Raw genomic sequence first — 26,262 nt, forward strand, 5'->3', positions numbered from 1 at the left:
GCATTGGAGTTTTGTTCCTGGGGGAAAATGGGGTGCTCCTGCCCTGGGGTGAGGAGTGGGTGACCTCTTGACCCGTAATGTCTTAGGAATCACCAGGGCCGTGGTTTCAGACAAGCCAGATCCCGCCCAGACCTCCTGGGTTGGGGTGTCTGCGGTTGGCCCGAGGGCTTGTTGTATAAGAAGTCACGCGCGTGGTTCCCACCCAGTTGAGTGCGAGCAAGTATAACCTATGGACTGTGGTACCATCAGGTGCTTTTGTGATTAGTCGGGGAGCACATCTGAGTACTGAGACCTAATGGTAGGCTGAGGCCGCTGAATCTGGGGTTTTAGGTAACAGCTGTTTTTCCAGTGCCCCAGGGAGTGGCCTTCAAGCTCATTAGACAGCCTGCAAGGAGGTGGGAGAAAGCCTTGGACTGGAGTCAGGAACAGCTTTGCAGGGTGATGGACCTTGCTTTTCATCTAGGGGATTCGAGGTTTTCATTTTAGGGCGGAACCCCCTCCCCCCACCCCCACCCCCGGAAAAAGCAGGGAGACAGGAGCTGCTTTGTTGCAACTCCTCTGCAGAGGATGGCCAGAGGCCTCGGGTCCCTGCTGGCTCCCACAGCGGAGGCCCCGAGGGGCCCAGCCGTCCAGTGTCCAGGGCAGCACGTCATCTCTGACGCACGCTGCTCTCGCCCTGGGCTGTCTTGTCTCGAGGTACGGCTGCCCTCCTGCTCTGGGCTTTCAGAACGTCTCAAGCTACTTTGGGATACTAGAGGATTCTAAATTGTTATTCCTTCAGTTTTCAAGGAGTGTCTGAAAACACTTTAGATAGATATTATATTTAAGCACAATTTAACCATTTTGTGTTGACTAGACCTTAAAAAGAAAAAGCACTTATTACAAAAGAATATAGCGAAATACCAAGAAAGAAAAGTAAACAAACAACAGAATAAAAATGAGGTATGAAATCCTGATTATGTGTCTCCGGGGGTTTCCTGTCCATCTCCCTGGCAGGTCTCAGCGTGGATCGTCCCTGTGCTAGAGCCGTGAAGGTCGACTGTCCTTACCCACTGTCCCAGGTCACAGCCCGAAACAGCGTGGTGTGGGTGCTGACAGAACAGAGAGCCCTCTTGTACCGCGAGGGCGTGAGCAGCTTCTGTCCAGAAGGGGAGCAGTGGAAATGTGACATCGTCAGGTACCAGTGGGGTGGAGCAGACATCTTCCGTGTCTTGTTTGTCCCACCCTCCTTTCTGTGTCAGCTTGACTCCTGTTAAGGCACGTTTGTGAGCCTTTCTTGAACAAGGCTGGTTCCCTGAAGGTTTCCATGGCAATAGTGCTTCTGGAATTGTCAGAGCCAATTTCAGCAGCCTGACCTTGGAGATGCCCTGTGCCTACCTCTGACCAGCATACTGGACATTGGGTCAGAGCTCAGTTCCTAAAAATGCTGCTGCCCTCTTGTGTAACCTTGAGCATCATGTGGTCATGAGTCTCTCCTAACAGCCTCTATTCAGGACTGTCCAGTGTCGGGTGGTTTCTCTTTAGAATTTCAGATGGTTTAGGGCCAAATGTTTTTCTTTATTATGATCCTAGTCAATTGAAATTGATCTCTGAATTATAATTTATTTGGTTACTTTATACTATTCAAAATTTGAATACAGAATTGCCATCAAATCATTTTGCTAGTGTGAAATTATTAATAGTCCTTGGAAAAATTAGATTAGGATATTCTTGGTTTGAATTTAGCAACCCAGTAGACTTGAGCAGGTACCTGTTGTGAGCTATAACTGTGCTGGGTTGGGTGTGCAAAGATAACTGAACCACAGCCTTGCCGTCACAGAGCTCCTAGTCTGGTAGAGCCGCGTAAACTGACCGAGGCCAGTTAGTGTAGATGATCCTAAATCAGAGAGGGGAGCCCGCAGCACTGAGGGAGCCCGAGTTCCACCCGGAGAGGTAGGGAAGGCACTGTGCAGAGTGGACCCGCAGCTAAGCCTTGAAGTTGAGAAAGACCGCCAGACAGGCGGGAGGGGGAAGGGCATTGCCCACAAAGAGGGCAGCGTCTGCTCAGCTGCAGCTGTGCAACACAGCCTGGTACATGGGGGAGGAATTTCCATTGCTCAATGAGTGAAGGAGGGAGTGGGGAGATGGAGGTAGGTACTCAGGGCCTTGAATTCCATATGTGCCTACTCACTTTTTTCTTTCCCTGCCATTCTGGGTCTTCAGCATGTGTTTCAGAAGCTACCACACATTTTAACAATATATATTGCTCAGTAATTCAACTCAAAACTCAAGCTTCCTTCCCTGGAACTTGTGGGTGGGGCATGTCTCTTCTCCCAGGCTAAACCCACACAGGAGACACTTGATGCTGGCAATCGTAGACACGCTTGGGTGCATTGAATGAGTGGTCACTCCCACGTTGATGATTCTTCCTTGTTTTCAGTGAAAGGCAAGCTCTAGAACCTGTCTGTATAACTCTCGGGGACCAGCAGACCTTGTGGGCCCTGGACATCCGAGGAAACCTGTGGTTCAGAACTGGCATCGTTTCCAAGAAGCCCCAAGGAGATGATGACCATTGGTGGCAAGTAGGTGTTCAGCTCCAGAGCTGTGTGCCAGGGTGTCTCCTTGAGTTGGGGTTTTTATAACCCCTCTCTTTTCCTTAGAGAGATTGAGGAGGTTGGATTAAGTTAACAGTATTCACTTTTACTATTCGATGAGTTAGACTTTGCTGTGTTTGAGCACATTAGAAACATCAAGGACTTTTCGTCATAGGAGGTAACTTTAAAGCTCTCTTTCCTTAGATATGCAGGCTCTATTTATTTATTTTTTATTTTGGTGTTATTTGGAAATTTATCATTATATGCTAAGTAAAACCAGTGACATCCGTTTGAGGATCTAGGTAATTAATGATGTTTAATTCTGAACAAATGTGCTCAGAAAAGAAACTAGACAATAGGTTTGAAAAACTGAACCCACAATTAAAATTCATCCATCTCTGTTTGTTCCAAAGGCCTCTAAGTAAATGGTATTTCAACAAAGAAAGGAGGATTTTCCCACATACTCCCAGAAAAGGAAACGCTTTAAGAAATAAGAGGGTATGATCAAGCTAATTATTTGTGACTTGGTCCCAGTGTGGACTAGAACATGTTTTCAAAGGAGCATCTACTGCCCTCGTTGGTACTGTTGAGTGTGCGTGTCGCTCCCACAGTCCCCCTTTGTGGTGGCGAGGCTGTACGATGCTTGGCGGCTGTGGATGGACAGCATCTTCAGGATCATGGCTCCGTTGGTTCAGGCCTCATTGTTGCCTCAGACGTGGCTTGTTGAAGGCAGGTCTTCCATTGGCTACTCTTAGGTCTCTCAGATGAGAATGTGGAAACTACGTTGTGTTTACTCTTTGATAAATACATATGTGTGTATGTATGTCTCTGATTTGATATGCCAGGTACTATTTGAAAGGTTATACTGATGATTTTAGAGTACCTCTGTTCTCGTAGCAATATTGTATGGTTTTATACACATGTACACACTCTCATGTGTATATGTACTAAATTCTGTTTTTAAGTAGCCTAGAGAAAACTGGATACCATTTTGTCATAATATTCAGAACATTATCTTTAGAGAAATTTTTAAACTTGACAGAATCATCTTTGAGGTATTTGGAAGCAGAGTTATTTTAATTATTATAAGATTGATTTCTTTTTTTTTTTTTTTCTCCCCAAAATCCCTCCAGTACATAGTTGTGTATTTTCAGTAGTGGGTCCTTCTAGTTGTGGCATGTGGGATGCTGCCTCAACATGGCTTGAGCGGTGCCATGTCCGCGCCCAGGATCTGAACCGGTGAAACCCTGGGCCATCGAAGTGGACCACGTGAATTAACCACTCGGCCAAGGGGCCGGCCCCAGGATTGATTTCTTTGTAGTGCTAGAGCCAGTTATGTTTGATTGCTAAACCTTTCTCTTGTTTTTTTAATTTGTGTCCTGCTTATCCACAGATTTTGGGTGCTAGGGCTGAGTCTGTCTTAGGCTTTCTGTATGGCCTTAGTGTTGTACGCCCCCGCAAGGAAGGGCAGAGCTCCCTGAGCGTGCACACCGCAGCCCGCGCATGAGTCCCAGGAGCTCATTGCCCGGCGCTCTGTGGGCTCCATTGGAGGTGCCCAGCCAGGCTGTGGAGCACTCCCTGGGGCTGAGAGACGGGGCTCTGGGCTCTGCAGCAGGGCAGCAGGGTCCTGAGTGGGGAAGCTACCCGCTTACCCCACAGTTAGCGCAGCAGCTCACGGTCAGCGCAAGCGAGTCCTTTCACAGAGAACAGGCAGTGTTTCTACATGTCATAAAGTACCGATTTTTACCATAATTTTCTTATTGTTTCCTATAAATTAAGCTGCCTATAATAAATGATGTCACTTTCACTCAACATTTCATTGTGCGTGGCCTGGGAATGTGGCCTGCAGGGAGCTGTCCTAAGGAGTATGGCGGTGGCATTCTCCATAAGCAGACCCGAGAGAGCAGAAATATGCGTGAGAGTCATGCAGGATCAGATTCTGACCTATCTGAGAACTTCCTAACAACCGGAGCTGGCCAAGAAACGAGAGGCCTTCCTCGGAGGGAGGTGGCCTGGAGAAATGTCTCTTTCAGGACGTTAGAGAAGCGGTCGTGCATCGAGCCAGGGCCCACTCTGCATGTCCAGGACAGTCCTGGGTTTGCTGTTGGCCTGGCATAATTATGAACAGTTCCAGTTTAGATCATAAATTACTTCATCGCCCTACTTATAATACCTTTTAAACCCATGTTATCATTCTAAATACTGACACTGTTGTCCATTGGAAATACCTAAATTTAAAAACAAGAGTATCCTTTCTCACTGATTAGAATAAAAGTGTTCTGGGGTGCGAGGGGGTAATATTTGATCACAAAAATAATACCTGCTTCTGTAACAGATCCTTGTCATATAAAAGTGTATAAAATGAAAGGTGAACATTTTCTTCCATCCTCCAAGTTCAATCCCCAGAAATAATTATAGTTGGCAGTTTGGTAGTGATGTCCTGCTCGACTCTTTTTTGGTCCTTCTGCAAATGCACATGTGCGTGTGTGTTTGGGTGTTTGATGGACATGGGCCAGAACCTTACCTCTCAGGCAGTGACCATACAGAAGGCACTTGTAACTGCACTGAGAGCAGGGTATCTGCCCGTCTCCCCCTCCAGGTGAGCATCACAGACTATGTGGTGTTCGACCAGTGCAGCTTATTCCAGACCATCATCCACGCCACGCATTCAGTGGCCACAGCAGCTCAAGTCCCCGTCGAAAAGGTGGCAGATAAACTGCGCATGGCATTTTGGTCTCAGCAGCTTCAGTGCCAGCCGAGCCTTCTAGGGGTCAACAACAGTGGCATCTGGATATCCTCAGGCAAGAATGAATTCCATGTCGCTAAAGGAAGTCTCATCGGTGGGTGTATTACTTTATTTTCACATTGGCTTGATAGGCAGCTTCACTTTAAAGCCAGCATTTAGAGACAAGCTTTAAGATCTCAACTTGAGAAGATAATTCGGTGCCAGTGGTATGAAGTGTTTTAATGGAGGCATTCTTTATGCTTTGTATCAGCTTCTTTTTTTTTAATCTGTCATTCCCACAACTTGGATACCACTGTCTGGATGGTGTGTGATCAGTGTCCACTGGGAGCTCATTTTCATGTCAATTATTTCACATTAAATGAAAAAATCCACCCAAACCTAAGAGCCTAGTAGGAGAGAATAGTCCATTTCCTAGTGGGAAACTTACTGCACTGTTGAAAATGCCACGCTCTGGCCAGAGCTGTACCTGTAGGTTTAAATCCACATGTACCAGCTGGGTCTTCATTTCTGTGAGTGAACTCCTGCTTGGTGAATTTTCTCCAGCTTACCTCCTCCTGCGTGGCCTCCCCCTGACCCTGGGGAAGATCATGGCTTTGCTTCTCGGTGTTCAGAGAGAAACCAGTGGTTAGCTCTCGCAGTGCTGGCTTGGACCTCCTAATTTAAAGACATTCTAGAATTAGCTGTAAGAGGTTTTGAAGACGAGTTGTAGTCTAGAACTGAAGCTCTAAAGTTTTTTTCATCGTCTTCTTTGTTTAACACACTCTTCCTGTTTATTCTTTCTAGGCACTTACTGGAATAATGTTGTTCCCCGTGGGACAGCTTCTGCAACAAAATGGGCCTTTGTGTTGGCTTCCACTGCTCCCACAAAGGAAGGTTGGTTGAGAAATGCAGTGCACAGGTTGGCAGTTCGACTGTGGCCTAGTTGGCAGGGGAGTGTGGCTCTGTAGACCTCAGAGACGAAATGTGGTGTCACGGGCGAGTAGTCCATGTTGGCTGAGCTGAGGGCCCTGAAGCTGGGCCCCAGAAAGAAGGGGCTACCGTCATGAAGCTGAGTGAGTCTAAAGGCAAAGTGTCCTTCTGAAGGAGGGGAACATACTGTGGCCAGCGGCCAGTGACTTCCAGCAACATGTCACGGGGCTGTTGCGCAATGGCCAGTAGGCTCTAGGCTTCTTTGGGTGCCTTTCCATTTCCCCTTGTGAATTCTGCTGTCACTTCCTAGCAGCCTCCTTCTGTCTGGCTAGCAGCCTCTGCCTGGCCGAGTCCCACTGCCTGTTAGGGCAGACCTTCCCTGCAGGGGCAGGCCTCCTCCAGACTCCAGTCAGAACGACAGCCCTTCCCAGAGCACAGGGTGTGGAGCCGGGAGAGGCGGTGCAGCTGCCAGTGACTGGGAGCCTGGGCAGTTAGGCGCCCCTCTGGGAAGCAGCCGAAGCCTCCTCCCAGGATGGCAGAGGGTCAGATGAGAGGACACTGTGAAGCTGATGGTTCGGATGAAGCAGTTGGTTAGTTCAAGCCGTTAGTCCCACTAGGATGTGGATTACTTGGTCGGTACAATAAAACACTTTCTCCCCAGACTGCTCCGAATACAATTCTGAAATCAGTAAGCTCTGACAACTGTAGGTTTTTTACTGAGTTTGGCACAAATTCATTTGGCAGCAGAACCTGGCCTGAACTGCTGAGGCTACTTACAGTCTCTGTTTATCCTGTCGATTGTGGCTGTGCACACATTTCGTTGCAGGAACGTTATTGCACTTCACTGGGGGTGCTGCCTGGCTCCCCGGGGCATCACTTAAATGTGGCATACCTGTTACTTTAGGTTTTCAAAATCCAAAAAATTTTGAACTCTAAAATGTATTGGGCCACAAGTTTTAGATAATACTTTAGATAATATATTGTGACTGAAGTTTTAATTTCCCTGAGGGTTATTTGCATTTTAAACTGAATCTATTCAACCTGAAGGACTAAAAATGGTCGAGGGAGTGAAAAGATCTAATTTTGAGGTGAGGAGGGGAAGAAGTGGCTTTCCAGCTTTCCACGCCTTCTCCAGTGCCTCCCCACCCTGCCAGCCCACCCCTCGCCCCATCACCAGAAGGACAGGGGAAGTACCTTGCTGCCATGCTTCTGAGGATCTGCTGACCTTACTCCCTCCAGAGCACTGATTAAACACACCAAGTTAAAGACTCCACAGCCCATTACAAAATGTCCAAACTCAGAGCTGCTAAGCCAACGCTGTAGCCTTCATAAAATGTCATGAGCGCTACTTTCTTTGATTTCTTTAAAATATCTTGGGCTTATTTCTTATTCACTGGCTGGTCACAGTGTTTCCCTCTGACTTCTGACTCCCAGCACACTGAGTGCCCCTGCTGTGCGGCAGTGAGAAAGGAGTGTGGGAGCAGGAGCTGTCAGGTGCCGGCAGCCCGAAGGCAAAGGCTGCCTTGTGCGTTTTGTCAGTGGCAAACGTGAACCTTTTCCACAGGAAGCTCCTTGTGGCTGTGCCAGAGCAGCAAGGACCTGTGCAGCGTGAGTGCCCAGAATGCTCAGTCGCGCCCCTCCACAGTGCAGCTGCCTCCCGACGCCGAGATGAGGGCGTACGCCGCCTGCCAGGACGCTCTGTGGGCCCTGGACAGCCTCGGCCAGGTGTTCATCAGGACGCTCTCCAAGAGCTGCCCCGCAGGCATGCACTGGACCAGGCTGGACCTCTCTCAGCTAGGTACTGCCTCCTCGGGAGTGTGCTCGCTGGCGCCAGGGCTCTGCCTTACCGCCGCGTCAGAATGTGACGTCTGACGCAAGTTCCTGGGGCCTGTGCTTAACTTGGGTGCATTTTTCTATGACGTTTTGTAAGATGCTGGATTTCAGGAGATTGATTAGCTGCTCCTACAGAGTAAATGGCCCTCTTAATTTTGTAAGGAGCTTTACTCCCCGCCCCTTACAGTTGGTGAGGTTTTCAGAACCCAGGAGGAGCATGCAGTCAGAGAAAGTTGCCACTAAAAACTGTTCGAAATAATACTGTTGATGCAGCTGCTTCCGCCGGTCTACCTGGATATGGCACATTGCTTTGTGCCCTTTAAATCCGGAAGAATGAGAGCGCCCCACTCCAGGACCAGCAGCACATTTACCTGTCACCCCACAGCTAGAGTGCCCCACAGAGAAGAGCTGCTTAGGGGCTGGCCCCATGGCCGAGCAGTTAAGTTCACGCACTCTGCTTTGGTGGCCCAGGGTTTCGCTAGTTACGATCCTGGGCGCGGACATGGCACCGCTCATCAAGCCTTGCTGAGGCGGCGTCCCCCATGGCTCAACCAGAGGCACTCACAACTAGAGTATACAACTATGCATCAGGGGGCTTTCGGGAGAAGAAGAAGAAGAAAAAGAAGATTGACAGCAGATGTCAGCTCAGGTGCCAATCTTTAAAAAACAAATAGCTGCTCAACAGCAGGTGTCGATCGCTGACCAGACTGAGAGGATGTACGTCTCCTAACTGCTGCTCTTCTCTGAATCTCCCGGGGGTGTTCCAGAGCAGGCGGGGGAGCATGATGCCGTTTGTAAATAATAGATTCGTATTCCAAGAAATAATAGAATGAGCCCACAGCATTGGGTTATTCTCCAGGCAAATTTTTTGTTTTGTTTTGTTTTGAGGGAGATAAGACCAGAGCTAACATCCACCACCAATCCTCCTCTTTTTGCTGAGGAAGACTGGCCCTGAGCTAACATCCGTGCCCATCTTCCTGTACTTTATATGTGGGATGCCTTCCACAGCATGGCTTGACAAGCAGTGCATAGGTCCGCACCCGCGATCCGAACCAGTGAACCCTGGGCTGCGGAAGCAGAACATGCGAACTTACCCGCTGCACCAACCTACTGGCCCCCCTGGCAAATTCTTGATCAACCAGCAGCTTAGATGTAGCTTGTCTGAAGGCAGAAGCTGCACCAGGTGCCTCCAGAGGGTCCATGTGAGCCTTAGGAATACTTCCCTGCTGTACGGTTTCCCACTTTGGTAAACTGACAGCCAGTATATTGTTTGTTAGGTGGTAGAACTGAGCTGTGGAAGCATTTAATGTTTGAGAGTACATGTACTCATTTCAACCACGTGTACTCGTTTAAGAAAAAAAAAGGAGGAGAAAGAAAGCAAGAAAAAAGAGAGGGAGGGCTCGTTGTCTGCCTCCCTCCCCAGCAGCCTTTGGCAGCATTTCCAGCTGACGGGGGCCTCTCACCATCCCACACAGCTGGTCTCAGCCCGTGTGGCTCCTACCAGCTGCTGTGTAGAGATACTGTCATTCGTTTGTCCAACAAGGCCCCAAACATATCCAGCTTAACTTAAGACCCGGTCGGTTCTCAACTAAAGAAGCAAGCTCTGTTTTCCAGGGTCATTTTGATTCTTTATGCTTTTGACCTTGCACCCCTGTCTTTTTTTTTTTAAGGAAGAGTAGCCCTGAGCTAACATCTGCTACCAGTCCTCTTTTTTGCTGAGGAAAACTGGCCCTGGGCTAACATCTTTGCCCATCTTCCTCCACTTTATATGTTGGATGCCTACTACAGCATGGCTTGCCAAGCAGTGCCATGTCCACACCCGGGATCTGAACTGGCGAACCCCGGGCTGCCAAAGCAGAGCGTGCGCACTTAACTGCTGCGCCACTGGGTCAGCCCCATCACACCCTGTCTTTTGAACCTAATCCCAGCACGAGAGCTGGTCATCTTCCAGCTTTTGAGAGCATTTGCCAGCCACCATTACTGACAGTGACTGACCAGACAAGGCTGTGGCTGGTAGTGGCCCTGAATGCTGGTGCTGGGTGACCCTCCTGCCTGTCCCGGGAAGCCTTTGATTTATTCCGAGATCCTACTGGCCTCAGCTTTTCTCCAACAGCCCCCAGCCACACCAGCATGGGAGATGTAGCTAGTTCCTTCCAGAGGTAAAAAGGCCAGGGCATGGTTTGTGTCCTGTCCACTACTGAATCTTGAGAACTATGGGAGGCCGTGCTCATTTGCTGATCTGGGGCCGAAGCAGAGCTGTTTCCCTAGCACCACGCCCTCCCAGTCCCTCAGAGGAGGCCATCGCACTGCGGTGGGTGCAGAGCAAATGCGTGTTGTGCCAGGCTCCACACTGCTGGAACCAGCTCTGCCCAGGGCCTCCAGGCTCCAGCCCACAGCTCATGCCTCCCTTCTAGTTCAGTCTAGTCCTGGCACTGGCTAGCTGGCTAGTGTTGGAGGTCTCCGTGATGCCCATTTGGCCTTTGCTGAGGTGGTGGCCCTTCTTTCCAGGGGAGGATCTCAGCTTTGGTGGAATTGAGTGAGCTGGGCCCTGAGCAGGCTGTAGCACCCTGGGTGAGTGTTGGGTTACCTTTAAACCTCAATTTATCACCTTTCTAATGGGGACAGCAGTCCCCACCCCAGAGAGATGATGCAAGTAAGCATCCTGTATACATGTAAACTGTCTCGGGCAGGTGTGGCATCCTAAAAGCGTGGCACATGCTGCTTGGGTTCACTCTCAAGCCATCACTAGCTCGACTCCTCAGGCTGGTGGGGGAGTGCTCACTTGGGTTTAACGATGTGCACAGTGTGGGGTCATTACAGGAAGCACTGCCTTTCTTAGTCTTTATCCTGTGCTGAGCTCTAGATTTTGTTTATTTATTTGGGTTGCTGGCTGATAGAGAAATAATGGATAGAGACTCCTTTTGCCATTTTTTGAACATCCTGGGAGAATGCAGCAAGTCCAGAGCTGGTAGGTTTTGTGTTAGGGCAGGGGAAGTGGGCATGGTGCAGTGAGGGGGTGCTGGCCTTCTGCTGTGCCAGGGTGAGGGACAGCGAAAGGCAGGCCAGGGCCACCAGATGTTCTGTCATTGGCCTCTCTCCAACTATGGTCTGTGTGGCCTGTGGGACGAACAGGTGAATCAAGGGATTTTTTAAGTTATTGTTCAAATTAGGGGATGCAGATTTTGAGTTCAGGTGTGTGCTCCCTGCCCAGAAACCCCACGTGTGAGTGTCCATGGCAGGCTGTCTCAGGCTGCGTGCCCTGGATAGCAGTGAATAGAAAGTGTGGTGCTCTAGGTGGCGTTAATGCTGCCCTACATTGCTTACCTGGGTTAACGGGGATCCTTCACTCTTCATTTAAAGTTGGCCATGGCGGGCACTCACAGCAAGGAAAGGAAGCACAGCCTGTCAGGACTGTGACTCTGCGTGTAAGGATTTTGTTCAATTTCAAACTTCTCTTTCCCAAAAGTACTCTTTTTCCTGACTTCATTCCTCTGCTCCTGCTGACTTCTTCTGGGAAGGGCAGAATCCTCTCTGGCTGTTTGTGCTTCTCTGCTGGCTAGTGGGGTTGGTGCTGTCTCTTCCGTCTAACCCAGAAGGCCTCCTTGGCTGTCTTACCTCTGCTTCCTGCCACTGCCAGAGTTAGGTCTCCCATGCACCTGCGCTACTGCCCACGGCGCCAGCTGTGCCTCCCCGCCCCGTGGGCTCCTGAGCTGTCTTCCTACAACACAGCTCCAGGGGCGTGCCCTCAGTGTTAAATGGCTCCATGTTGCCCCTAGAATCGAGTTCCAGCCTTCAGGGTGGCACAGGGCCCTCACAGCTTGACCCGGCCTGCCTTTCACGGGCCTCCTGCAGTGGGGGTTCAGCCACCACCCACTGCCCTTCCCCAGTATGCCCACCCCTTCCATGCCTGGTGTTCACTTCTCTTGCCATGGCCTGGAGTGCCCTCCCTTCTTTTCCCTTCAGCTCTTCTTCCTTCAGACCTCAGCTGAGAGTGTCCCATCCCCTCAGCTCTCTTCAGTCAGTATCTCCATCAGGACACTTTTCCCACTGTGTTCCCTGAGCATCTGCTCTTGCTCTGTCCCAACAGTCATTTCAGTCTGACTCATGACGCATTTACACACGGAGGGTAAGGGGACTTTGCGGACAGGGACCACGTGCTTGACCATGTCCATGCTCAGCAGGAAATTAAACTGTCAGGGAAAGTTGTTATTATTTGAAACCCCATTTCTAGATAATTCTGAGATAGCAGTTTTCATTCCTTGTTCCTGATAATCACAAATAAAACTGCCTAACGTGGAGGCAGAAGATGTCATCGCACATAGTTGATTCGCCCAGCTCCCAGTTGCCATCAGCGTGCCCAGGACGTGAGGCAGGAGGTGTTGGCTTTATAAAAGCTGTTCAGAGATGGGGTTTACCTGAGTTCTTCTCTTCAGCCCTAGCCTTTTCTTTACGAGTGTTCCGACGCTGAAAGCATAGAAAGTGGAAGCCCTTCTTCCCAGTGCTGACGACGTGATCTGGGCTACCTCGTGCCAGCATTGACCTTGGGCAGCACCAGGTCATTGTAAAGTCTGGAATGTCACCAGTCTTTCTCACATTGCAAACAGAAATTTCAATTTCAAAGATGACTTCTGCAAAGTATCAAGTCATGCACATGATTTCTACTTTTAATTTATTCTTTAAGATGTAGCGTCCCTCTCTTTTCTGCCCCATACAAATTGCCAAATCATTTGCTGCTCTGAGATTAAATTGAGAGAGTTCTTTAATTAAATGTCTGGCTACTGAACCCAGTTATAGAGACAGTATGGAATTTTGTGATTTATTACAATCCCAGTTTTTGGAAGAAAATTTGCATCATTTAGCAGATATTTAAGATGCTCATAACATTTTATTTCCCAGTACACATACAAATGCATATGTCAGGCACTGGAATATTTAGCAAACTAATGCAATTTGTAATATTATTCGTCAGGTCACAGCATTTAATGAAGAAATATTCAGCGTCAGTTCATGCCTTCAGGTAACAAATAGGGTTGTATTATGCAGTAATTTATGCAGGAGTGTTTTTTAAATAGTAAAACGCCAAATAAATGTGACTTTTTGTTTTAAAATGTATGTTTTAAAAGTAATCCTAAAGGGAAAATGTCTGTTCTGTGGAATAAAGTAAAACTTTTTTTTAGATGGGAGGGAAAAGCAAAGTGGGGAGAGGCCGGAGAATTGCACTGTCTGTGTCAGTCATCCTGGTGACGCTGCCGTAACAGGCCCCAGATGTCAGCGACTTAAGGCCATGGGTGTTGCTTTCTTGCTCCCACCAAGTTGGTCTCCACCTGTTAGTCTTTCAGGGTCGTTGTCCCCTGGGTGGCAGCTTACTGATCCTGCTGCAGTGCTCTGTGACTCCACTGTCTTGGTCACTGCAGCCGGGGACAGCTGAAAGGTCCCCTGCCAGCTCTTTTTTGCTTCAGTTCAGAAGTGACAGATCACTTTTGCTCCCAGCCCACTGTGCAGCACTGGTGACGAGGCCCCCCCAACTCTGAGGGACTGGGAGGAGCTGTGGACTGTTTAGGGAGGGCAGTTGTCTCTGCCACCTGTCTTGACTGTCATCTCTGTGGAGCAGACTCATAAAGCTGCGTTCAGGCGGCCTGGGAGACCCTTCTGCGAGGTAGGAAGCTGCACAAAAGCCCTCGGTTAAATGTTTTCATTTGGACCTGTCTCTTCAATTCAGAATAAGGTTGTTTATACACTAAAGTGTATAGTCTAGCCACCTTTTATATTTGTTCTAATAGAATGTTCTCCTTGTAATGTGAACTCCATGTTCTATTGGCAGTGTTGTTAATTCACTGCTAACTGTGAGATGCTGGCCCAGTGCGTTTTTGTCACCATGTGACTCTTCTCATGATCGGCTACTGCCTGTAGTTCCTATTAAGGCAGGTTGAAGACTCCAATGTAAAATTAATTTTCAATTAATATTTTAAAATTAGCATCTGTTTCTCAGCTGTTTCTGGAATTTACTGTTGAAGGTACTTTATTTTGATTGGTATAAATCTTTTAATATGTAGTGTTAGAGCCCTACAGAGTCTGTTTGAACTCTCTGGTAAGACATTCTATAAAAGATTAAGGAAGGAGAAAATACAGTTAGTTTCAGTGTAAGAGGAATCAACCTCTTTAGGAAATGCACAAAGGAATACGGAGAGTTTTTTGTGTAGTGGTGAGTTAATGCGTTTAACTTGGTGTCACACTAAAGGCACATGACTAGATAGCCACCCAGCAGGATCTGTGTCTGTGTGTTTTGGTGCAGACACATGAGCTGTCATCTGATGCCAGTGACAACTGTGTGAGGTGGCCGAGAGCAGCACCACCAGTGAATGTAGCTGCATCCCCTTTTTCCCCGCTTTAAAGTCAAAATGACCCATCCTCTTACTTAGTCATCAGAAGACAAACCATTCAATTGGAAAAATGGGCAAAAGGAACAGACACTTTACCAAAGAGGATATAGAAATGCCCCGTAAGCACATTAAAAGATTCTCGACATCAATAGTTATCTGGAAAATGCAAATTGAAATCATGACAAGATACCACGTCACACCCACTAGAATGGTCGACATGAAAAAGGTGCCGGAACTGAATGCTGGGCAGGGTGTGGGCAACCAGCATACACTGCTGGTGGGCGTGTAAAATGGAAAAGGGGTAAACTAGCAGTTTCTTGCAAAGTTAAACGAACATCTACCCTGTAGCCCCGCAGTTCCACGCCTAGGCATTAGTCAAGAAAAACAAGACACGTTCACAAAAGGGTCTTCTATGAGAGTGTTACAGCAGCTTTACTCTAGTAGCACAAAGTGGAAGTGGCCCACATGTCCCTCAACAGGTGAATGGATAAACTAACTGTGGCGTTTGCATGCCTTGTATTGATCCTCAGCGATGAAAAGAAGAGGCACTCTGATGAATCTCACGTATGTTACACTGAAGAAGCCAGAGCCCAGGGAGTGCGTACCTGTGATTCTGTTTCTGCGGAAGTCTAGACCACACTGAACTGTCTACGGTGATAGAAATCAGAAGAGTGCTTGCCTTGGGGCAGAGGGGAGTGACCGGAAAGGGGCCTGAGGGGACTTTCTTGGGTGATGAAAATGTTCCATAACTCAATAGGAGGTGGGTTACCCGGGTATATTTCTTTGTCAAAACTGATTAACTAATCATGTAAGATCTGTGTGCTGACTGGCGTTCAGAGGTCAGAGGTAGCTGATGTGGAGGAGTCAGGCTGGCCTGGGTGCAAGCCTTAGTCCACCCTTTGCCTCCTGGCTTAACCACGTTCTCACCGTGGGATCTTGGGCAAGTCTCTTCATGCCTGAGTCCTGATGGCCTCATGTGTGAATGGGGATAATAATAACAAGCCTCATTGTTGCGAGGTTTAAAATGAGGATTTAAAAGACTTAGCTGAGAGCCTGTCCTGCAGCAGCTGTTCAGTAACCATTGGCTGTTGCTCTTTTTGCCAGATAGACTAATAGTCAAATGTAATTTCTCTTTAAAGGCTCCTCCCATTTCCTTTCCTCTTAAAATCGGTTTAATCAACAAGGAGAAATGCAAAAAGAACAGTGAAGATTCTGGGAGACTTAGTTTGTTAATCTTAATTCTAATTAAGATCAAGTTACCTGTAAAGATAAGTTCCCTCTCCCTAAATCCAGAATTTGCTGGTAAGTCACGTATCTGATGAAGCTAATGATGGGACCACGTTGAGGTTTAATCCTTGTGCTTGGTGACTCAGGGCCAGCGCTGACACGTCTTGACCCGTGGCATAGAAGGGCTGTGGCGTGGCGCCTCGCAGGCGGCAGGGCAGCCCGAGGCCTGAGCGACTCTCCTGTGCTGTGTTGTCCTCAAGCAGCAGAGTTCAACTGCATGTGCAGCCTTATCTCTTCCTTTGAAGTATAAAATCAAAGTTCATAGATTAAATAAAGACTAGTCATTTTACAAAAGTAATTAGTGTGCGGACTTTATTTGTCTACAGGAGCTATAAAACTGACGAGCTTGGCGTGTGGAAATCAGCACGTTTGGGCCTGCGATTCCAGGGGTGGAGTTTACTTCCGTGTAGGCACCCAGCCTCTGAATCCCAGTCTGATGCTTCCAGCCTGGATAATGATTGAGCCACCTGTGCAGGTAAGCAAAAATTGACTGATACCAACTTGCTCCTCAGCAAGACGAAGCTCTCGGGATGCTGTTGATGGGAAAAGGACCACGCCTGCTTATGTAGGCCTCCTGGCAAGTGGGGGCAGAGGTGTGTGCCCAGGGAACAGGGCGTGCCCCCATATCAACACATACTCATTCATTGGCATCCTAATTGTGGAATTTGGTATTTATGGGGTTTAGAGCTGAACAGTTGTTAAAGACTATCTGAGCCAAGATGAAGTTTTTTCTTTTCTCAAAATAAAAATATTTTGTTTCTAACTTTTTACAAAATAAGCATTATTAAAAGAAAAAAAAATCAAACCATACCCAGAAGTGTAGAAAAGAAAGTAAAAGTTACTCAAAATCTTGTGGAGATAATCTGTTATCAGCGTTTTGTGAGTGCCTTTTCTTGTTTGTTGAAGAAATTCTCTTTCCCATCTGCCCCACCCCTCCCCTGCGCCCGCCGTATTTCAGCCTACAGTGTATTCCGAGTGTTCTTTTTCTCTTGACTGTTCCACCACTCAAGTCAAAAGCAGAAGTCTGAGTCTGGTGCACTGTGTAGTTACTCTGAAGTATCTAATGGGCCTGGTTGCTATGCTAAGTATATTTCTGTTAAAATTTATAATTCAGGGCCTGTGATTCAGTAAGTGTTATTTGCTCTAACTCCTGCTAGTCCCCATTTTGTGACTTTGTTGGAAAAAACATGAAGTTGCCACATGCAGAGGCAGCGGCAGGGCAGGAGTGGATAGGATCGTTCTTGAAGAAAAAATGCTTACATGGAGACAGGAAGGAAACCAAGGGTTGGGTACATGCCTGTGTTCATGACTGTCTACATTTTGGGTATCGTGACCCCCAAGGGATGGGGCGGCAGAGGTGAAGGGGCAAGGTGCAGGGCTGGTCATGAAGACCCACAGTCCTGCCCATCAGACATGGGGCATGTGCTGGGAGACCCTACAGTCGAACAGGAGTCAGATCCAGGGTTCTTTCGGGCCCCTGGTTAGTGGTCATGGCCCTAGGGAGGCTCCGTATGGCTCTTCCTCCGTTACAGGTTTTGGGGAGAGTGAGTAGAACGGTGTCTGTGACGACACTTTGGAATTAGAAAGCACTGTGCAAACATGAGGTCACGTGTAATGAGTGATAACGCATGCTCACTTTTCCTCTGCACATGGTGGTGGCTGACAGCAGCACAGTGGGAGCAGTCCACCCGGCAGACGCACTGTTTCGTCACTGCATCGCCGAGTGCTGCTGGTGCACAGTGACAGTGAGAGGCAAGCTGCCTTGCGGTTAGTTTCACTGCTATTCCTAATTCTCTTCAGACCAGGCAGCTTCTTGTGGCCTGGCCGCTTTGGTGCATCGTTGTCAACACCGTCTTTTTGTTTTTACTTCTAACGGCTTTATATTGTTTCTTTCAAGAGTTCTAATTCACCCTTTCACAGTATACAGCTCGGTGGTTTTTAGTGTATTCACAAAGTTGTGCAGCAGTCATTACTCTCCAATTCTGGAACTTTTTCATGACCGCAGAAAGAAGCCTGTTCCCATTAGTAGCCACTCCCTTTTCTCCTGGACCCTCCACTCCCCTCAGCCCTTGGCAGCCACTAACCTACTTTCTGTTTCTATACATTTGCCTATTTCATATCAATGGAATCATACAATATGTGGCCTTTTTTGTCTGCCGTCTTTCACTTAGCATCGTGTTTTCAAAGTTCGTCCAGGTTGTAGCTTGTATTAGCACTTCATTTCTTTGTGTGACTGTAATATTCCATTGTATGGCTAGACCACATTTTGTTTGTCCATTCATCAGTTGGTGGACATTGGGGCTGTTCCTACCTTTTGGCTATGAATAATGCCTCTGTGAACCTTCGTGGACAAGTCTTTGTGTGGCCATGTGTTTTCGGTTCTATTGGGTATATAACTTTAAGTGGAGTTGCGAGATCTTATGATGATTGTATGTTTAACTTTTTAACCAACTGCCAAACTGTTCTGCACAGGGGCTGCATCGTTTTACATTCCCACCAGCAATGTATAAGGCTTCCAGTTTCTCCACATCCTCACCCCAAAATTTTTCTTGACCAATTTTTTTATTCTAGCCATCCTAATAAGTGTAAAGTGGTATGGCATTGTAGGTTTTTTTTCTTACAGGGTAAAAAGTTTATTGAAACAGAGAAGATTACTTTATATTGTGTGGGTTACTGAAAGTTCCAATTTATACTAGAATAGTTCTATAAATAAAGGAAAGCTGATCTGATCAAGATTGGTACTTTTTGTTATAATTCAATTTTTTTGAATTGAGATATAATTGACATATAACATTATATTAGTTTCAGGTGTACAGCATAATGATTTGATATTTGTATATGTTGCGAAATGATCACCACAATAAATCTAGTTAACATCTGTCATGATACGTAGTTACAAATTTTTTTCTTGTGATGAGAACTTTTAAGATCTACCTTCTTGACAACTTTCAAATATGCAATATAGTATTATTAATTATAATCACCATGCTGTATATTACATCCTCATGTCATTGTGGTTTTTATTTGCATTTCCCTAATGACTAATGATGTTGAGCATCTTTTCATGTGCTTATTGGTCATTTGTATATCTTCTTTGGAGAACTGTATATTCGAATGCTTTGTTCGTGTTTTTTTTTTTTTTTTTTTGAGGAAGATTAGCCTTGAGCTAACTGCTGCCAATCCTCCTCTTTTTGCCGAGGAAGACTGGCCCTGTGCTAACATCCATGCCCATCTTCCTCTACTTTATATGTGGAACGCCTACCACAGCATGGCTTAGCCAGGCGGTGCCATGTCCGCATCCGGGATCCGAACCGGCAAACCCTGGGCCACCAAAGCGGAATGTGTGTACTTAACCACTGTGCCACTGGGCCGGCCCCTGTTCATTTTTTAATTGGGTTATTTGTCTTTGTATTGTTGAGTTATGAAGCTTCTTTATGTATTCTGGATACTAGGCGCTTATCAGATATATGATTTACAAATATTTCTCCCATTCTCTGGGTTGTCTTTTCGCTTTCTTTATGGTGTCTTTTGATGCACAAAATTTTTTATTTTGATGAAGTCTAGTTTATCTAAGTTTTTCTTTAGTTACTTGTGCTTTTGGTGTCCTATCTAAGAACCATTACCTAATCTAAAGTCAGTAAGATTTATACCTATGTTTTCTTCTAGAAGTTTTATAGTTTTAATTCTTACATTTAGGTGTTTGATTTATTTTGAGCTAATTTTTGTGTATGGTCTGAGGAAGGTGTCTAAATTCATTCTTTTATATATGTGGATGTCCAGTAATACCAGCTCCGTTTATTGGAAAGACTATTCTTTCTCCATTAAATTGTCTTTAACAGCCTTGTCAAAATCAATTGATCATGAGTGTAAGGATTTATTACTGGACTCTCAGCTCTGTTCCAGTGATCTGTGTGTCTATCATTAGGCCAGTTCTAGACGGTCCTGATTATGTAGCTTTGTTGTAAATTTTGAAATCAGGAAATGGTTTTTCTTTTTCAAGATGTTTTTGGCTGCTCTGTCCCCTTCACATATTTATATGAATTTTAGGATCAATTTGTCAATTTCTACAAAAAATGTCAGCTGGGATTCTGATGGGAATTCTGTTGAATCTGTAGGTCACTAGGGGAAACGCTGCCATCTTAATAGTATTCAATCTTCCAGTTCTTGAACGTGGGATATCTTTGCATTGATTCAGATGTTCTGTAATTTCTTTAAACAGTTTTATAGTTTTGAGAGTATATGTTTTATACTACTTTTGTTAAATTTATTCCTGCCTTTTATTCTTCTTGATGCTATTATAAATGGAATTGTTTTCTTAATTCTATTTTCAGATTGTTCATTGCTAGTGTAAGTTTTTGTATATTGATCTTGTATCTGGAAACCTTGCTAAACTGTTTATTAGTTCTAATAACTTTTTTTTATAGATTCTGTAGGATTTATACAAGATCATATCATCTACAAATAGATGTAATTTTACTTCTTCCTTTCCTGTCTGGATGTCTTTTGTTTCGTTGTCTTGCCTAATTGCCTTGGCTTGAACCTCCTGTACAGTGTGGAATAGGAGCAGCGAGAGTGGCTGTCCTTGTCTCGTTCCTCACCTTAGGAGAAAGCATCCAGTCTTTCCCCATTCAATACTGCTGTTAGCTGTGGTGCCTTTTGTGGGTGCCCTTGTTCAGACTGAGAAAGTGCCCTTCTAGTCCGAGTTTGTTGAGTGTTTTTATCGTGAAAGGGTGTTGGCTTTTGTCGAGTGCTTTTTTTACTTCTATTGAGATGATCATGTGGTTTTTTCCTTTCTTAATATGTATTATATTGATTGACTCGTATGTTGGAACCACCTTTTATTTCTGGGATAGATCCTACGTGGTCATGATGTGTAATCCTTTGTGTATATTGCTGGGTTTGGTTTACTAGTATTTTGTTGAGGATTTTTGTGTCCATATTCATGAGGGAGATTGGTCTTTGATTTTCTTGCCGTGTGTTTATTTTGGTGTCAGGGTAATGCTGGCCTTTTAGATGGGTTGCAAAGTGTTTTCTTCGTTTATATTTTTTGGAAGAGTTGCTGAGGGATCGGTGTTAATTGTTCTTTAAGCATTTGTTAGAATTCCTCTGTGTAGCCTGAATTTTTCTTCGTGGGATGTTGTTTGGTTACTGATGAGTGGTTTATATCTTTCTAGGAGTTTATTCATTTCATCTGTTTCTACTTTATCAGCATCCCGTTGTTGCTAGTGCTCCTTTATAGTCCTTTTCACTTCTGTAAGCGTGGCGGTTGTGTCCCCTCTTTCAATTCTGATTTTAGTAATTTGAGTCTTCTCTCTTTTTCTCTTAGTTAATCTAGCTAAAGGCTTGTCAATTTTGTTGATGTTTTTCAAAAACTATCTTTTGGTTTTGTTGGTTTTTCTCTATTTTTCTATTCTCTAGTTATTCTGTTTCCACTCTATTCTTTATTCTGCCACACATCTTGTGCACACTGCTTTGCTTGCTAGTAATATTCCTCTGAAAGCTCCCTGCAGTATTTGTCACGTTTGTCATGCACCTGTGGGAGGCCGAGAAGAACCTCGGGCTGCAGAGGTTTGCAGGGTCCCAGCACGGAGCCACACCCGACTCGGTAAGGGCTGCCAAGTGGAAGGTCTGCGGGCTGGTGGTTGCTGAGCGGGTTGGAGCTGCCTTTTCCCGAGCCAGAGGCCAGGTATGCAGGAGTGGGCCGGGCGGCAGCCAGCCTTGCCTCTGCTTGTGCCTCTGCAGCCGTGGGGCCACTTGGGCCCCTGGCTGAGTTGTGACCCAGCCAGAGTTACATCGAGGACTGCATGAAACCGCAGATTCCTCTTCCTTTCTCCATTTAGATTCTAGAATAACCTCTAGGAAGCAAAGCTAAAATTGGGGGAAGAAAGCTTTACTTGGAGTGCTCTATTGACTATAGTGATCAACGGCTTTGCCCGGGAAAATGGCCAAAATAGAACAAATTCACATGAAAGAGCCTCAAAGCTGTGCTCTGAATAAAGTAGTGATTGCTGAATGGGCTGTTAAACATTAACCATTTCAAGTAGTTCCGCTGAATAGAACCCCATTTTCTTATTCAGTTAGCTTTAGCGTGCTGTGGAAGAAATGCACTTTGCCGTGGAATTTGTAGATAACGAATGCTTTTCAAATTGGTTTCTGTGACAAAAAAACCTGGTTCTACACTTGCACGGGCCTTTTATACTATGCTTTTCCATGCACTGTGCTCTCCCCAACCCTGAGTTTACCCCAAAGGAGGAATCAGGAGTGGTTCTCCCTGCTGACAGAGGAAGCACGTTACTCAGGACAGTTGAGAGACTGTCTGGCACCACAACCCTAGTGAGTGACAGAGCCTAGACTGGGACCCAGGCCCGCCATCTTAGCCTGGTCTGCAGTGGGGTCTGGTTTTCCTGGGCAGCTGGGACTGATCACTTAGTTGCTGAGATCAGAAGTGACCACGGGTACTGTTGCTGGGCCCTCACCTGTGCCAGGCTAAGGGCTTTTGCTCGTCTTTCCATCCAGCCCTCACAACATCCCAGTAGGTGATTATTCCTGTCCCCATCTGAGAAAACCCCAGCTCAGGGAGGATCAAGAAGTTGCCAGAGGCCTCATAGCTAGCAGGTGTCAGAGCTGGAGTCCAGGTGTGTGTCACCCCAACCCTGGTGCTGAGGACCAGGGCCTGGGCCAGGACTCTGACTGCAGGAGCCATGACGGAGCACTGTGTCATGGCAGCCGCCACAGGCGCAGTGACCTCACACGTGGTGTTTTAGGACGAAGCCTAGCCGTGTCTTAGAATTGCAGAGTCCTGACAAGGTGAGTCCAGAAGTGGGAGGGGAGACGCAGCTTCCTTAAAAGGTTTTAGAAAGTCAGGAGGGTTTGGTTGGTTCCAAGTTTTAGAATGTAAATGGGGTTTACATGTTTTGAGCATAATCGACTTCTTTCCACTTCCTTTTATTTATTCTTCAACTTGAGCTTCTTGGTGTGCACATAGGATGTGTTTGCAGTTGAAACAAATGGAAGCAGGTAATAGATGCTAAAGGGCACAATGAAATGAAGCAACAGAAGCTTAAAATTAGCAAGAGTTTCTCTATTTCTGTTTCCTGTTCTCTTCTCTGGTAAAACCTCCCTCCTGTAGTAGTTTTGAGGTGAAGTTTTAACAAAGTACTCAAAACAAATGACTCACTTTTCAGACTTGCTAACATTTGGAAGGATTTGGAGAAAATATTTATAGTTGTGTTTAGCATCTGTTTTTTGGAGTTTGCTTCTTCAGTTAGAGAATTTTTTGTCCAGATGAGAGGTGGCTCTAAGCAAGCACGGTTGATGATGTGCTGTTTCATGGCACTGTGGGCGCCATGTGTGAGTGAAAGGAGAGGGTGGTGTGGCCGCCCCACCCCAGCTTGGCACCACCTCTTCTTTCACACCCATCTTCTCTGCCACCCATACACTCCCCTCTGCCTCCTGAGCAGACCCTGCTCTTTCCTAAACCCCATGCCCTCACCTCACGTGGTGGGAGGCTCTAGCCCACTCTTCTTTTTTTTTTTAAGAATTTTTTTATTTTTCCTTTTTCTCCCAAAGCCCCCCGGTACATAGTTGTGTATTTTTAGTTGTGGGTCCTTCTGGTTGTGGCATGTGGGACGCTGCCTCAGCATGGCCTGATGCCATGTCTGCGCTTAGGATTCGAACTGTCAAAACCCTGGGCCACCGAAGCAGAGCACGTGAACTTAACCACTTGGCCACGGGGCCGGCTCCTCTAGCCAACTCTTCTTACGTGGGCTGCCTGCATCCGTTCTCCGTCGTTTACTCTGCCTGGGTTACAGCTTTGCCTGGAAAACCAAGACTAATATGACTGACAAATGGCCAAACTAACATTTTAAAGATTAAATTCAGCTGCTTTATATAGTAAAAAAGACAACTAATACAAAGTGTTGGCAAGGATGTGAAGAAGTTGGAACCCTCATGCGCTTCCAGTGGGAATGTAAAATGGTACAGTTGCTTTGGACAGCAGTGAAGCAGTACCACAGAAGGCACAGAGTTACCATGTGACCCAGCAATTCCACTCCTAGTTATAACCCCAAAGAAATGAAAACATGTCCACACAGAAACTTGTACACGAATGTTCATAGCAGCATTATTCATAATAGTCAAAAAGTGAAAACAACCAAAATGTCCATCAACTAATGAATGGATAAACAAAATATGGTATATCCATACAATGATATATTACTCAGCAATTAAAAGGTACGAAGAACTGACACATGCTCCAACTTGGATGAACCCTAGAAACATGCTAAGTGAAAGAAGCCGGTCACAAAGGGCCACATATTGTCTGATTCCATTTATGTGAACTGTCCAGAATAGAATGTAAAGAGACAGAAAGTAGAGTAGTGGTTACTGGGGGCTGAGGGGAGGGAGGAATGGGATGTGACTGCTTTCTTTATGGAGTGACGAAAATGTTCTAAAACAGACTGTGGTAATGGTTGTGCTACTCTGAATATGCTAAAAGCCATTGAATTGTACACTTTAAATGAGTGAGTTGTATGGTATTTGAATTAAATCTCAAGAAAGCTGTTAAAATAAAAGAAGATAAAGAAATTCAGCTGCTTTAGGTATTTTTAGTTATATGAACAAAACAAACATACAATAAATATACAAACGTGATGTGATAATAGACGATACCTGGGAGAATGCGTGCTCCCACGTGCTGCCGATGGAAGCAGAACTTGCTGTAACTTGCACATCGAGATCTGTAGAAAAGTTCATGCCTAACCACAGGAAGGCTTTCGTCAGAGACGTGTTAGTAATGGAGGAGACCCCTGCCTGAACTGGGCCCGCCACTGAATCATGAAAATGGCCCTCATTTCAGGACACCAGGACAGAGCAGTGAGAGGACTATTTGTTCTCTTTACTCCTGACCTGAGGCAGAGCTAAGCAACCTTCGATGTCACTTTTACTCCTTCCACCCTCTGCTGTCACCCACTGATCTGGCATCGGTCACCCATACCAGGAGACTGAGATGGCAGCAGGAAGGGGGCACTCACACCCCAAAGCCAAGCTCTGTGGGTACAACTGAGTGCCTGCTTCTGAGAGTTTTGGGGTGTTCTGATGATTCATATTCCTGCTGAAATAAAAATGCAGTTATCCTTGTGAATATTAAAGGAGAGCCCTCTTTCCTCATTTGGGACACCGAGAGTTAAATCCTTCTCCTCATCCTAATGGACGGCATTCCACAGCAAGTCCCCTCTTCTCTGGATGGTGTCCCCAGCACAGCACATCCTTCCTGAGCAGTGGGAGTGGCCGTCTTCTGGGACAGGGAGCACAGAGCACAGCGTGCCAGAGAGTAGACAGAATCACATTCAAGAGTCCCTGTTTTCTAACAAGAGAAAAAAGAAACATTGCTAGTTACATGGTTAGTGTCCGGGAGGTCTCTGCTCCTTAAGGGAGATGTTACCAAGGATTTGTCGTGAAGGGGCTGAGTTAAAGTAGGATGTATTTAAACAGTGAAATCCGCTACAACTCTTACACCTTACCTCCCAGAAGAGTTCTTATTCCCCCGGGCAGATGCTCACAGTACATTTATAAGAGTGAAAACTTGACTGTGTTCCTTTCATGTGGTGAAGTTGTGTGAGGGGATGAAGCAGATGTGGCACTGCCCTTGTGGTGGAGAGTCCACTTAGCCAGTTACTACCGTGACAGTTACTGTAAATAATTAAGGATCTGCTTTGAAAGGCCGTTGACAGTCGTGTGCTGGCGAGCGTTGATGAGGAGAGTTGTTCCAAGTGGAATGGGGGCTTTAGGGCTTTGGAGTTGGCCTTTGCCACTTACTGGAAATGTTACGTGGCCTCCTCTGCGGGGCCTGAGGGCCATCTGTCTCTCCCAGCTCCCGCCGGGATGAAGGACCACGTGTGTGCAACGCCCAGGGCCCCCTGCACTCACCCGGTTAATGGTTCTTATTGAGCTCCCAGTGTACTCTGAAATGCTGTATATGGTGTGGTTCCAAATTTGTAAAAAAAACAAAAACAAAAAATGATAAAATCCCACTAAATACCTCAAAGAAACTGCAACAAAGATTATTATTTTGATCAAGGGATTATAAGTGATTATAATATTATCTCTATTTTTTGTATTGTCCTATAATGGATAGGAAGTCTTTTTTATAATTAGGGGATTGTGTCACATCCTCCAAGCAGGCTCGTTCCTAAAACAGTCTGACCAGGCCGCTCAGCCCGGCTTCAGGCTTTGCAGTGGCCCTGCACTGGGGACAAGCTGCCCTGGCCCAGCCTGCCCGTGAGCCACCCTCTGCTCTGACATAATGATGCCTCTCTGGTCATTGCTCCTGTGTCACAGTCCCTTGGCTTGAGACACCCTTCCGTCCTGTCTGCCTGCCACATTCCTGCTTGCCTTTCCATGCTTGACCAATACTGCCTCTGTGAGAGCCTTCTGACCACGTCGAGACCCTGGCCACACTTCCCTCCCCAGCTTACTCCCACCGCTCTGTAAGCACAGGGCTGGAATTTCTGCTTTAAGAGTCAGTTTGTGTGTG

General features: G+C 46.4%; 1 protein-coding gene across 9 annotated transcripts in view; it reads left to right on the forward strand.

The window, feature by feature from the left end:
• Nucleotides 1-26,262, forward strand: part of TECPR2 (tectonin beta-propeller repeat containing 2) — a 101,700-nt gene that overhangs the window by 51,268 nt on the left and 24,170 nt on the right. For 7 of the 9 annotated variants that reach the window (XR_011504807.1, XR_011504808.1, XM_070514342.1 and 4 more), the window contains 6 exons: nucleotides 997-1,177; nucleotides 2,420-2,561; nucleotides 5,173-5,413; nucleotides 6,103-6,192; nucleotides 7,793-8,026; nucleotides 16,055-16,203. Coding sequence is in view for 6 of the 9 variants with exons in the window: in XM_070514342.1 (XP_070370443.1) it covers nucleotides 997-1,177; nucleotides 2,420-2,561; nucleotides 5,173-5,413; nucleotides 6,103-6,192; nucleotides 7,793-8,026; nucleotides 16,055-16,203 (1,037 nt within the window). In the remaining 3 variants the exon portion in view is untranslated. Of the gene's footprint in view, nucleotides 1-996; nucleotides 1,178-2,419; nucleotides 2,562-5,172; nucleotides 5,414-6,102; nucleotides 6,193-7,792; nucleotides 8,027-14,971; nucleotides 15,202-16,054; nucleotides 16,204-26,262 lie in introns of all 9 variants that reach the window. The other 2 variants (XR_011504809.1, XM_070514345.1) reach the window with 2 other exon arrangements.

This window comes from Equus asinus, chromosome 7, assembly GCF_041296235.1.
Source record: "Equus asinus isolate D_3611 breed Donkey chromosome 7, EquAss-T2T_v2, whole genome shotgun sequence".
NCBI lineage: Eukaryota > Metazoa > Chordata > Mammalia > Perissodactyla > Equidae > Equus > Equus asinus.